Source organism: Scylla paramamosain, chromosome 29, assembly GCF_035594125.1.
Source record: "Scylla paramamosain isolate STU-SP2022 chromosome 29, ASM3559412v1, whole genome shotgun sequence".
Classification (NCBI taxonomy): Eukaryota; Metazoa; Arthropoda; class Malacostraca; order Decapoda; family Portunidae; genus Scylla; species Scylla paramamosain.
This window is the reverse complement of record NC_087179.1, coordinates 16791880-16806092: the sequence shown is the minus strand read 5'-3', so window position 1 is coordinate 16806092 and position 14213 is coordinate 16791880. Positions and strand designations below refer to the sequence as shown.

Genomic DNA, 14213 nt, shown 5'->3' with positions numbered 1-14213 from the left:
GACAGATTTTGTGCTAATCCCGTGTGGTAGGGGGTCATTGCCCTGCTGCACACTGTTTCGATCAAAAGAATACTGTCATTGCTTTCCCTACATACTGTAAAAGGGGACCTGGTTTACATCCTTGCAATGAAACCAGGTATGACCTTTTGATCAACAGAAGTCTTCAAGAGGATGTTAAACTGGTAAAGATATCAATACATATGCATACATAAAAAAATATGAGATATCCCATGTTAATAACAGTGTAATTAACATTAATGTTTATTAAATAAATGACATCACTTTTGAATGTACATCATAGAAAAAAACATTCATACTCCATCTTCCAAAAAACATTCACACTCCATCTTCCATGGGTGGAGGTAGCAACATCTCCCATTTGCTGTGCATGTAGGACTGTCACCTACCAACCACCCTCTTGCAGCTGAGGCATGACATCCACCCATAAAAAATTATAAATCAGTTCATTGTTGTATTTGAATCTGAAAATTCTGATGCAAAACCTATCCATAAACATATTTAAATTAGGGATAAATGTTTTTAGTGTCTGGCTAAAAACTTTGGATGAATGCAGCACACAACATGAGTGGGCGATGAGGCAGTACAGCACAGCTCTCGCTGCCATCCTCCATACCCATACAAACCAAACAAAATGAATGGCAGTTACCACATATCTCACATCTGGCAAGACAACTGTGAGATACAAATGAGGCAGTGGAGGTACAATATTTCTGTTTTACAGTCACCACATTTTCAGGTAATTAAATGTGGCTTTATATGAGCATTGTGTGTTTACAGACATCTAACACATACTCCTTTCTTTTTACAAAAAATTAAGATACTAGTAGTCCTAACACTGTGACTTTGCCACTTCACTAAGTAATATTTGATAAAAGCATGCAAATGTAGACTTTCCTCACTCAACTGAGAGTGTAAAAAAAAAAATCCACAGAATTTCATCCTCTTTTGCATGAAGGAAAAATAGATGTTAATACTGCAACCATCCACAAGACCCCAATGTGGGCTGATGATGGCAATGATGATGGTAGTGATGATGATAGAGATGAAGGTGATGATGATAAAGCCCACCTGCGAAGAAACACCCAAGAACCTGCTCCTAAAATACTGCAGCCAATGCATACTGAGGGTTTCCTCATCAGACCTGGGGCCATGAGAAAAATTGATATGAAAAACATGAACACAAGACATGAAGTAAACACTCACCCAAGCCATCAGCCTGAGAGAGCACCAACAATAAATACTACTACAATGCTGACCTGAGTATCTTGTCACCTCTTCTGTTGAACTGCCAATGTGTGATGGTTTGTGTGCATGAACATGAATACACACAAGTAGCATAATGTTTAACAGTAGCAGAGATGACCTGGAAATTCACTCAGTTCAATACAACTGAGACTAACACCAGCATGCCACCTCTTGCCTCAGCACAAGCCAGACAATCAGTCACTGGGAAACTCAAGAGCCAGGTAATGGGGTGACACTGGAGCTTAGAGGAGGCTCAAGTAATGGAATGGAGGTGGAAGTGGCTTTATGAGGTGTGAGGGTGGCATTATGAGGTTGTGATGAGGATCACTTTTTGTCCAGCCTTATGCTCCTGGGTTCAGAAAAAGGCCCCAGCCGGCTCTTGGTATCGACAGCACGCACAGCAAAGTGGTAAACATGTCCAGGCATGAACTGCAGGAGAGAAAAGGGAATAGCCTGAGTCAGTGTACTTACAACCACCTTTTCAAGGTTTAACCTCTCTGATGCCTTGAATTCTAGGAGCATCTCCTAAATCTCCTAAGGGGCTGGCTACATCATGTTTGCATCCCAACATTGCCTTCTTGCTTGTTCAAGCACCTTGCTTCTACTACCACCTTTTTCATACACATCTTCACCCTATCCTTCCATCTTAGTGACCTTCCTCTCCAATTAGCACCTTGAACTTAACTTATATACACTTTCTTTTACAAAGCCTTCACTCTTAATCTTTTTTTTACAATGACAACATTGAAATCAATGAGGTAAAAACTAATAATTACAAATACAGTAAAATCCCTCTCATCCGGCATTCGAGTATCCGGCACATTTTTCCCCGAGCCTTAAAATCAATAAAAAATCAATGTGTACTCATAAAATCAATTAAAATTCCCACACGAGGCATACTTTGTCCCCTCGCCACCAGAGCGCACTGCTTTGCGCCACCCGTGGCCCACTGCACTGTGTTCACTCAGTGACTCAGTCCCATGTGTGCACTGTTTATCGCCTGACGCCTTCATCATGCCTAAAGTTGTAGAAAAGAGGAAGCGTGTTATGCTTACACTTAAGCAGCTGATCAGATCAGCTGCTGATTAAGATCAGCTGATCTTTGTTATGGTAAGATGCGTGAATGTAGTGTAGGGTGGTGATTGTGGACATAATTTCACTTCTATTCAAGTATCCGGCATGTCGGCGGTCCCGTTGATGCCGGATAAGAGGGATTTTACTGTAACTTTGTAATCACATATTCATTTGTAAATAAATTTCCACTTTTTTTGGAGGGGACATCTTAGAAACATTGTGCCCTTCTCATCTAAAGCAACATTTATTATAATAATATTCCCAGCCATAGACATGAAAGAGAATCTGTCCTTCCTCAATAATTTTCTTTTGCCAGTCTTACCTGAGTTAGTGTACAGGCCATGGGCAACTCCAGGGCTTTGACACTGCCCACCTTCTTCCACAAATTAGCACTTGGTGGAGCAGCCCCTTCCTGGTAAGCGTACAACTGGTAGGAAGCAATAGTCTCATGGTCCTCTGTTTTGGCCATCGTCCAGGAGAGAACAATGCCTGTGGACAACGAGAGGAATGGTGGTGCTAGAAAATTAAGGAAAACTGGGAATGATGGAGATGAAGAAATGATAAGATTGCATTTCTATGATGATTATAAGAACCTAAAAAAGGGGAGAAAAGTGGGATAGTTAGCAGATAAAGAGGAAAAAAGTTAAACAATATATGGCCAAAGATGAATAAAATAATTATTACAAAACCAAATGCAATATTTTCAAAATTAAAATTACACTTAGCAGCAGCATAATTATCATGATGATAAAAATGTGATGCAGGAGTAATTACAAATAATAATAAACACAAATATTAAGAGCACTCACTGCTGTCTTTGTGAGACAGTTTGAGTGTGGGCTGAGGTGGCAACTTCTTGGATATCCCTCCCACTTGCTGGAAAGGAGTCTTGGGTAAGGGTGCAGGATGTCTCATCTGAAAGGCAAAACAGTAACATATTAAACTAAGGTCAAAAATAAAAAATAGAAGGGGCTGCCTCTTTAAGAGAAGATTCAAGACAGTGAACATGAGATAGCTGAATTTACACAAGGATATTATACAACAGGGTCAGAAAATGTATACAATAAAATATAGGACAAATTTCAAAAGCTTACCGGAGTGCTTGGTATTGTAGTGGTGGGTGAGGGGGTAGTGGGGGTGGATCTGACTGTGGCTGGTGGTGTGGTGCCCTGGACTCGGGCTGTGCTGGATGTGTGGTTGACGACGGTGCTCATGCGTGCCTGCGCCACTGCTGGGTTGCCAATACTCTCCAGGGACTGTCCGGTGGACTGGTCACAAGAGAAACAATAAAGTGAGAAACAATAAGATATGTGTGTGTGTGTGTGTGTGTGTGTGTGTGTGTGTGTGTGTGTGTGTGTGTGTGTGTGTGTGTGTGTGTGTGTGTGTGTGTGTGTGTGTGTGTGTGTGTGTGTGTGTGTACACACTTCTCACATTAACTAAAAAAAAAAGTTGCAAGATCAGAATATAAGTATGAAAATGAAAACCAAGTTTCCAAAGGAAAGACCCACCTTGGGAAGCTGAGGCCTTGAATTCATAGTTATTACAACAATTTTTTTTATAATTCAACACTGCATAAGGCATTAGAGACACCCTAAAACCAAGAAGGCTCTCCTTAGGATAGGGGGCAAAGTAAATACAATAATACATAATTACAAAAATTAGATATACACAAGCTTTACACATTTCTCTTTTCTCAATCAACCAAATTTAATTAAATAAACACAGCAAGGATTTGTGGTGTTATAAGAATGAACATTATTGGAATTCCAAGTACTGTGCAAGCACTTGCAAGTTCCTCCTGCAACATGGGATCTATTTTATCCCTGAACTGAAATGAATGTCATGCAATCTTCTGTATACACTATTCTACTTGCCAGGGCAGATTGTCCAATTTTGGTTTATTTTCTAAATGTGCCAAGTTATGTCCAATCCAGGAGGTATACTAGAACAGTTCTACCACTCCCTATTGCCAAGCTTAAAAAAGCAGGAAGCTTCAGGAAAAATATTAAGTGTACTAAAAAAGAGATCTGATAGGCAAAGAAGAGTGATGTAGGAGGGAACACACTGCTGATAGCATGAGTGATGACAGAATGTAGACTCACCACTTGGCTGACAATAAGAGCAGTAGTGGGCTGGCCTCCAGAGGTGTTTGGCAGCAGCACCACCTGTCCAACACCTCCCGCCTGCGTGGAGGGAGGAGGACAGGGCCACTGGATGAGTGTGTGCACCATACAAATGACTTTGTGTGTGTGTGTGTGTGTGTGTGTGTGTGTGTGTGTGTGTGTGTGTGTGTGTGTGTGTGTGTGTGTGTGTGTGTGTGTGTTCTGTCACTGGATGATGAAATTAAGAAAACAAAGACACCAATCAAAACACACAGGCGGCACTTACGAAGTGTAACAACAGCATCAGCAATACTTAACAGCATCCTTTACAAATTTTGACAAAGAAATCACTGCACTGTATAATTATGGTTTACACACAGATTTCAACTTGAAGACATCCAAAGACTTATCCAAAATGTCAAACCTACCAAAAACTTTCAGGCCTTGGAAAGAGGTATTCACCATCTTAACATCAATGTCCAAAATGGATGAAACTTGGGCAGAACATTTAAATGCATCATATGGGATGCATGGATGGAAAGACAATAAGTGGGAATTTCAACAGCAAGTGTACAGGTGTCATGTGTTATTATAACTTATTAAATATAGTATATATTTCACATATAAAAATGCAAAAACCAAATTATAAGACACAACAATGTATCTATGAAGGAAATCTACGCATTTATAATACCCCTAGATATCACAGCCAACACACACTCAATGAATCCTTTATTGAACCTAAATGAACCACTGGAATGAACATAATACAACTACTACTGCTACTACACAGGAATGTTCCACACCCACTGAATCTCCCATACCTCCAATACTGGATTGCCATCTTGACAAAATGAATTTCCAAGAAATCAAAACTCCAGCTTTAAAAAGTCTTTCTTTTACATCAAACTACTCCAGGAAATCAGCAGTAGAAAGCAAAGCACAAATATGAGGAGTTCACTCTAGCAAGCCACTATTCTAACCCAAATTCTCTTCTCACTCACCTGTAGAGGAACAAGCTGTGCTGTGGCGGTCGTTGGCACCTTAACCAATGCACCTGGTTTTGGCACTAAGCTATTCCGGTTAACAACTCCCTTGGCTCCTGTTGGTGAAAAAACAATTTCTTATAATGGGTACAAGGTCCTACCTCAGCCTTTAGTCTCTCTTGATTGTTATATTAGTAATTACACAAATTCCAGTATGTCATTTAAAGCATACTGAGCAACTCGTTACATTTATGTTACCTATCTTAATACTAAACTCTTGATACATTTTTCTTAAATCCATTCCTTCTATCACCTTTACCTTCTCCCTCTCCTTGCCATTTTCAAATCATTCCTCTCTTTCCTTCTCTCATTTTCCTTCCATACAGAATGACCTGCCTGGCAATCATGAATTCATTAGTCTCCCCCTGCCTAACTATTTTTATCCTCACCCTCATCCTCATCAGTTAAGTCTATCACTCCTCCACTTCTCCCTGCTGGCAGTGTTGTTTGTAAGGTGGGGGCAGCAGCAGCACCCTTATCATTCTGGATGAGGATGGGCCGCTGGGTGCCAATCAGAGGGCCTGCCTGGGGCGCCACTGATGCCAGGTTTCCTAGGGGAGCCCGTACCACCCGCCCCTGTGCCACTGGAAGTACGGCTGTGGTGGCATTTACCCCTGGAGGAAAGAAGGGAGCTCTAATTGATGAGTGAAATATGCAGTAATGGAGATAGGCAGGAACTGTGCAGTGTGTACACAAGCCATTGTTAGGATAAAACATGACAACACTGAGTACGCACACACACACACACACACACACACAAAAAAAAAAAAAAAAAAAAAACGCAATAAACTGACGGAAAAATATAATTAAAAAGAACTGCATAATATAGCGGCTTCTATTCTACAAGCAAGGAGGAGACATAAAAATTAAGATTGTAGCTGAATAACTCAAATAACTTAAAAAATGCAGACACACACAAGCATTCTACTCCTCACACCCATCATTGGCAGCCTAAAACTCACCAGGAGGTCTGGCAAGAGGCTGCATGGTGGCTGCTGGTGCCATCATCATGATCTGGCCATTAGGTGCCCTCACAGCAGTGCCAAGATTGGCTGGAGTACCCCCAGGAAGCACTGGAGTACCTGTAGGGATCCCTGTCAGAGTCCCTGGTTTTGCAATGCCTGCCGAAGTGGTGATGATGCCCAGTGTGCTCCCCGGAACAAGGTTTTGCCCCACTGAAGATGGTAACACCTGAAAGACAAGTGTGTCAAGAAATGCAAGAATCCAAGTTAACAGTATTTATCAGTCACAGTTTTGACTACCTTCTGTCACAGCTAAATTTTCTAGTATAGATCAGCAATTTTATGACTAAGGCCCTGTTGACCCCAAGCATGAGAGAACATCTACTTACTCCAACCATATTGGAAGTGCGAGGAGCGATGGTTTTGATGTTGCCACCACTCACACTAGCATGCATGATGCCCTTGTTGATCTGAAAAGACATCAATATTAGTAATTTTTCATTCTCAAAAGATAGAAGGTACCAAAATCAATGGGAAATTCTGAAAGTATTAAAATAGTTGCCTCATTTACTCGAGCAGGTGGAGAAAAAAAGTAGGATTAAAATAAATGTGGGCTGATTAGAACTTACAGGCTATGAATGTTAGAGGTTTGAAGAAATATCTGGAAACACAATTTGAAATCTCATCAAATGAAGAATCCTTACTACTTCAAAATATGAAAGAAAGACTAGTGGAAGACAGTAAGTACAAGAAGCAAGAAGGCTTGGGTAAAGGAACTCACAATGTGGGGAGCTGCCTGGATGCCCACAGACCTCTTGATCCTGATAGGGGCAACATACTGCCCTTTCCTTGCCTGGTGCTCTGCTGCCAACCGAGTTGTCACCTTACGAAGGTCCTCAATCTATAAAGAGAAGTAGGTTCTGAAAACCTTTACCAATTACACTACTACCTAAAAAGGTCAGAGTCAGTCTGCTAAAGTAAGAAAATAAGCATTTCTCCAAATATCTGTATTCATTAAGTCTCTATATGTATATTTTAAAGGGCCACAGCCTAAACCAATCCATTAACCAGAGAGAGAGAGAGAGAGAGAGAGAGAGAGAGAGAGAGAGAGAGAGAGAGAGAGAGAGAGAGAGAGAGAGAGAGAGAGAGAGAGAGAGAGAGAGACTCCCTTGGTAATGTTAATGCAGCAAATATAAATAAATAACTTCCAGACAAAAATCAGAATTTTAGGATACTTCTTGCACTATTAACCAATGGCTGTAATTTCCCTATGGTAAATAACCCAAGTCTTTTGAGAGGTATATAACCATAAAATATTTTTTCTGTTATGACAGTGTCATGATTTGATTTGGATAGAATAAACAGACCAAACAAATGTTTTGCCAGTACCCTCCAAACTCCACACTGGTCTTCTCACCTCCTTGTGGAACTGTGCCACCTTCCTCATGTTGCTCTCTAGGGTGGAGGTGAGCTTCTCACACATCTGTTTGAGGTTGCCCAGTTCGGAACCATAGAGAGTGTTGTCACTGAAAACTCGCAGAATGGCATCTTTCAATCCCTGTAAAGTATTAGTAGCTATTGAAAGAACTGTTCACTGCTAATGAAAATTATAATAAGAGGCTTCTTACACAGAATGCAAGTAAAAATCCTTACTGCTTAGCACAAAATAAAACTCAAATAAGACTGAAATTCATTAATCCCACTGATGTGATCACAAAGCTCCAAAGAATTAATCCAAATCTATGTTCCAGCAAATGCAATACTCAAAACAGCCTCTTCATAACTTATAAGACTTATAAACATGCCTTAATTGCTCTGTCCTTCAGATTAATTAGAGACAACTTGTATTAGACTTGAACTATAACACAACCACAATTGCCAAGAGGCTAATGATTGTGTCAAAGGAAACAAACACCAAACCACTGCATTCACAACCATTTTATCCAATAATCTTCTCTACTTTTAACAATGAAGATGAAATAATTCAAATTTCCAAAGATACTTTAATGATTCCAAGATAAACAGTTTAGCTAGAATTCTTTACCATCAATGGGAAAAACATCCATGAGAACCTGCTATGTAACACCTAACTTTTCAACACTCCTTATGGGAGTTCAAAGAGCTTAAAAATACAGGCCAAGGTACTAGCCAGTATCATTGTCACAGAAGTACTAATGTTAGTTTCAATCAATCTGCAGCACTGTCAGCATGTACGTACACATGGCAGGGGAATAACTTCCAAATCAACCCATTATATCTAGCTATACATATCCAAGAAATGTGTAAAAAGTGTCAGCTGGTCTGTTAAATCAATGTAGTCAGTCTTAGAACTAAAAAAAAAACAAGATGAAATAAAATGTAATGAAAAGAAATTTGTTAATTCTGAATGAAAATAGTGAATGAAAAGCAAAGAAAAATATATTTAACACAAAAGCAATACATTGGACAACACTTAAAAAAAAAACTACTAGAGAGAAGACCATAATAATAATAGCACTCTCACATTTTTGGTAAGCTTCGTCTCCTTGCCACGAGTGGACTTTTGATTCTCCTTGTCTGCTGAATCTTGTTCCTGGATTGGGACGGGAGTCTGCTCCGGAGGGTTGGGATTTGCCGTATCCTCCCCTTCCTGAACTACAGCAGACAAGGGGGAAGGGGTAGAAGAAGGGGAATGGGAGGGAGAGTCTGTGCTGGCAGGTTTCTCCCCATTGAGCACTGCAATACCATTTTTGATGCGGCTCAGAGTCACAAGGCTCTGGTTGTTCCACTTATTGGCCTCCTGGATCTTCTTGGACTCAAGGTCAAGTGCCTTATTCACTTCCTTGACTGTGATGTTCCGATTCTGGGAGGAGACAGAGGGAAACAGAGAGAGGAGTGAAGAGGAACAGTGGGATACGTACTGGACTGACCACATATGTAATTCAAGTCCTACTTAAAGATTTTTCCGACTTCCTCCCAAACAAGTCAGGTAACTCACAACAAACATCTCAATGCTTGCAATTATTTACAATTCCGCATAAAAAGGTCCCAACCTCTACATCACATACTCAACAACTATGTGTGAACTTGGCATAGTCTGTAGGTGAATGAATCACACACACACACACACACACACACACACACACACACACACACACACACACACACACACACACACACACACACACGTGGTATTCACTTATTTGGATGAAAAAATGATGAGAAAAATAATGCTACAATGGTACATTGTAAGAGAAGTCTATATGGAAACTGGAAGAAGCACAGAGAGCAGCAGCAAAAATGGTACCTCAATTTGAAGACCCATCTTAGACCATACACTTTCTTTTTTATCCTAAAATACTGTTCTTTTTCTGAGTATTTTTCACACATTTTCTTAACTTAGAACATCTGATCCACATACTTTTGCCCACTCTTAGAACCATCCATTTGTATTCCACTTGAACCTATTTTCTGAACTTTTTAAAAATTAATCTACCTCTATATGACAACTGCTCCAAGCAAAGGGAGGGCTGTGATGGACACCTCCATTCCCTCTTATCCTTGCAAGGTCTAATCCTCTCATTCTGCTTTCTTCCCTCCCTCTCAAATGCTCTACCACTCTATCTTCCTATTTCACTGTGGGTCTACCTTTTAGCATCCACTGCATTTACTACACACTAACATACACTCTCACAGCCAACTCATTAAACATTCAGGTCACTGGGCAATATCCTGAATCCCAAAAAGATGACTATCAAACACACTTGGAGTCTGAAACTTTGGGAGAGAGCACCGTAACCCAAAGAAATTACTGGAACTTCGGGCGAGAAAGCGTCAAGAGCCAGACACCCTCTGAAAGCACAGGCTAATCCCTTTTGGAAAGGTCTTATCCTCCAATTCATGGTAGAAAAGTACTGCAACTGTACAAATACATTGCAATCAAATCATTGTACAAATACAATAAAATTTGTATCTTTTTATTATTCTAATTCAAAGGTCAAATCACAGGATTTCAGCCTTTAAAAAGAGTGCAACTGAACAAGTTGGTGGCAAACCTGCTGCACATGCACCTGATCAGCAAGGAAGAGGGAGTGGATGCATGTTGTAGCCTCATTAGTATCTTGCTTCCGTTCTAATGCAACTGATAATTTTAATGATATGAAGAGACACAACCTCACACAGTTTCCTATAAAATACCTAATTAATGTACTGCAAGGTATGGAGAGACTAGAAAACTGTGACTGTTATAAAAACTTCAATGTTTTATATAATATCTATTTTCAAACTGCATTTTCTTTTCATCTTGTTTCTAATTCATCTTCTTTGTAATGAACAAAAGTTTGAAACAGCGTGTGAATATATTGATATTTAAGCTGTTAATGTGTAATATATATATATATATATATATATATATATATATATATATATATATATATATATATATATATATATATATATATATATATATATATATATATATATATATATATATATATATATATATATATATATATATATATATATATATAAAACACAAAAACCTGATTAATAATTAATTCATCCACTGTTTGAAAGAGAAAGCTCCTGCCAAAATGTATTTAAATTCTTAAACCTTGGTTTTGGTTGGCGGTTTTCAGACGCCTTGTCTTGGCTACCCACCTTTAAAGAGATGTCAGCCAAGCTGATAGATACATAAACTATTAAACTGAGAATCATATAGATGAAACAAGCAAAGCTTTAAATTACTTCGTTAAGCTACAATAAAGCTATATTAGTAATGTGGCACACTCTCCCTTCAGGAACAATGGCTGAAAGCAAGCTATTTTCACGTCAGTGTTTTGTGCGCAAACTCACGTACTAAAAGCGCGCCTTGTGACGTGACGATCTCCTAAAGCATAGCTGTTTTCCTGTCTCATTTGGCGGCAGTTTTGATTTCATTTTCAAAAGATTTGTGTTACATATACCAAGAAATATTTCGCGTCGTCCAATAATCACTGCCACGCTGATATGTAACAAGCACCAAGCCATCGCATGGCAGTCAATACTGCACGCACTGTACCCACTCACAGGCAACTCAAATTCTTGCAGAGTGGTAAACAAGCCATGGCACACGACTTTTTAAAAATACAGACATCACTCATCACACTACTGTCAAAACGCTCCCTCACACTCGTGCAACATCAGGGGCCGCCACAATCTCAGAACAGTGGCTATAAAAGGCTACTACCCACACCTTGGGCTCAGAGACTGGAGGAGGTAGAACTCCTGCCCCACTGGAGTCCACCGTATCTTGGAGTCGGGGAACAATGGAGGCTGCATTTATACTATTTTCCCGCATTTCCCTTCTTCTCCGAGCCTTTATCCGGCGTGCGTGGGCAGCCATTATTCTTAATTGCTTCTTGCGGAAGTGTCGACGCATTATCAAACCAACAAACCACCCAACCAGTCACCAAACACGGCGCCAACCGGCGAGCACCCTCAGCCGCATCGCGCAGCTCCCGCGGCCGCCGCACCACCGGCACCAGCCACCAGCGTCAATTTCGACTCTTCCCTCCCCCCCCCCCTCCCTTCTCCCCTCTCTCTCCCTCCGCCCGTTCTTACTCCAGTGTTGCCAGGTAAGGGATTCTCTTATTTGTACTGTAGTCACAAAAATGCACCTCACGTGCATTAACTATGTACTACTGATTATGGTTAACACAAATATTATGTCGGACAAAAATTACATTCAAAATCGTCCCCTTCTATCCAAACAAAAGGCAGTTCCTAATTACAAGGAACTTCCATAAAAACGATAACCTCGTATGCGCATGTATTCTGGCGATGCTGTTGACCATCATAAGGGCAGCAATCAAGCTGTCAATGAATATCTATCAGATAAAAAAGATATAAATTCAGATAAACGTTACTAAGGAAACGCTTGTCATATGTAGTACAGGACTGCAAGGTAAGGCACTTATTCAGTGTCCACAAAAAGTAAAATACCATCGCGTCCATCTGACAGATGACGCCAACAATCAAGCATCAGAGTGACATTCAACAAGCTTGTCAATGTGTACACTAAATCATCATACTTGTCACTGAAAAAAGTCACTCGTCATTCATTTAACAAGTATATGTATACTGCACATTTCGCATTTAATCACACTCACGTCATGGATATCTAGAAGCACAAACAAGTTTTTTTCAAGATCTAGTAAAGCCGTCATAACATGCACAGGTCAGCTACCCAGTAGTTTCCTTTGTTAATTATAGGACAATTAACTTCTTTAAGAATTCTTATATTACAAATGAAAATGTGAATAAAATAGCAACTCGTAGCCATATTTTGACAATCACCATACCTTAACATCACTAAGAAGTGCCACGTCTTACAGGACGGATTAACTATATTTCATCTGTCATTAGCATGAACAGTATGTATGAGCCCACACCCTCAAGAGATAGATAGTGAGGATGGGGAAGGGAGGTGCAGTTAACACACCACGCTAGCTTTGGAAGTTATAACGTGTGGGATTGTGGAGTGCGAGGAGAAAAAGCCCAAATCAGTCATATGAAAACAATAAAAGCACATTTACCTTAAATCCGTGCTTATTGTGAGAGGAGACCACGCGAACCTTCTTAAGGTCTGGTTTGTTGTCCTCGTCTTCACTGGGCCTCTTCACCCCAACTGTAACTTGGGCTGGAGATGGCGAGGAAGCGGAGGCGGTGGATGACACGGATGAAGGTGGTTGTGGAGACGCTGTACCATTCACCATTGGACTTGACGTCTCGCTTTTGACCTCAGTCGAATCCATGCTTTCCTCAACTTCCTCTTTTTTCATCGTAATATTATTCTTTTCATCTTTGTCCTCTTCCTCCTCCTCGTCCTTCACTTCCATCTTTCCGTTAATGTGAATGGGGGCAGTCGCTGACCTTAAAGTGATCGAATTTTTCGATATGGGCAGCGTTAAAACTGGAGATGCTGTTCTGGAGGTGGGCGTGGGGGTGGGTGTTCTGCTCTTCACAATACCATTATTAGTGTTGGTGCTATTTGGTGTGCCAGGCCCATTGGTGATGCTGGTGGCCAGGGACGGTGACTGGGCAGGGGAGAGGACTGTGGTGTCTGTTGTAGTGGTGACGTTGGTGGATGATGAGGCCGGCGGAGGTGGAGTCGGTGTTCTGGAGTTAGCTGGTGACATAAACTCCTTCAAAACCCCCGCGGGGACAGATATCATGGGGGCGCCGGCAGTGTCTAGATCCTTCATGGCTGGTGGAAGGGGAGAAGAGCGGACGGAGCAGGTGTGAGCGGGGTAAGGGGGAATGGATCGAGGAGGGTGGAGACGGGCAGGGTGAGTATGTCGCTCCCGCCACTAGACACCACTACTATGTTCGCGCTATCACCACCAGCGCTGCTGTTCCTCGTACCCAGCAGACCTGTGAGTAAGACACACGTCCTTCATTAATACTGTACCTATAACGCAAATCGTATATTTATTCAGCTAACAACAGTAAAACATCTAACATATAAACTATGATTACTTGACTACTTGTATGATGGACATAAAAAAAAAAAAAACAATGTCCTGCCTTTCGACAAGTTTTGTATCAATTCACAAAACAATTACTTGAAAAAATGCTTTCAACCACAAGCGATTGCCACATTAAGAGAACACCGTTCAAGTGTGTGTGTGTGTGTGTGTGTGTGTGTGTGTGTGTGTGTGTCATTCAATCACCTACGAACGTCTGCTGGTCACAACCCCTCGGGTTATATCCCGTACCTACTTGCTGCTGGGTTAACAGGGAAT

At 40.8% G+C, this 14213-nt stretch overlaps 1 protein-coding gene across 10 annotated transcripts in view; it reads right to left on the bottom strand.

Moving 5' to 3' along the window:
* Nucleotides 1-248: 248 nt before the first annotated feature.
* Nucleotides 249-14213, bottom strand: part of LOC135115435 (activating transcription factor 7-interacting protein 1-like) — a 25752-nt gene continuing 11787 nt past the window's right edge. For 3 of the 10 annotated variants that reach the window (XM_064032224.1, XM_064032223.1, XM_064032222.1), the window contains exons 2-14: nucleotides 13005-13842; nucleotides 8954-9292; nucleotides 7868-8008; nucleotides 7232-7351; nucleotides 6840-6920; nucleotides 6451-6679; nucleotides 5878-6102; nucleotides 5447-5544; nucleotides 4443-4523; nucleotides 3435-3608; nucleotides 3150-3255; nucleotides 2663-2829; nucleotides 249-1695 (exon numbers count right to left, since the gene is read on the bottom strand). In XM_064032224.1, coding sequence (XP_063888294.1) covers nucleotides 1591-1695; nucleotides 2663-2829; nucleotides 3150-3255; nucleotides 3435-3608; nucleotides 4443-4523; nucleotides 5447-5544; nucleotides 5878-6102; nucleotides 6451-6679; nucleotides 6840-6920; nucleotides 7232-7351; nucleotides 7868-8008; nucleotides 8954-9292; nucleotides 13005-13673 — 2535 coding nt within the window. In that variant the 5' untranslated portion in view covers nucleotides 13674-13842 and the 3' untranslated portion in view covers nucleotides 249-1590. Of the gene's footprint in view, nucleotides 1696-2662; nucleotides 2830-3149; nucleotides 3256-3434; nucleotides 3609-4442; nucleotides 4524-5446; nucleotides 5545-5877; nucleotides 6103-6450; nucleotides 6680-6839; nucleotides 6921-7231; nucleotides 7352-7867; nucleotides 8009-8953; nucleotides 9293-11088; nucleotides 11161-11662; nucleotides 11953-13004; nucleotides 13843-14213 lie in introns of those variants that run through there. The other 7 variants (XM_064032227.1, XM_064032226.1, XM_064032229.1 and 4 more) reach the window with 6 other exon arrangements.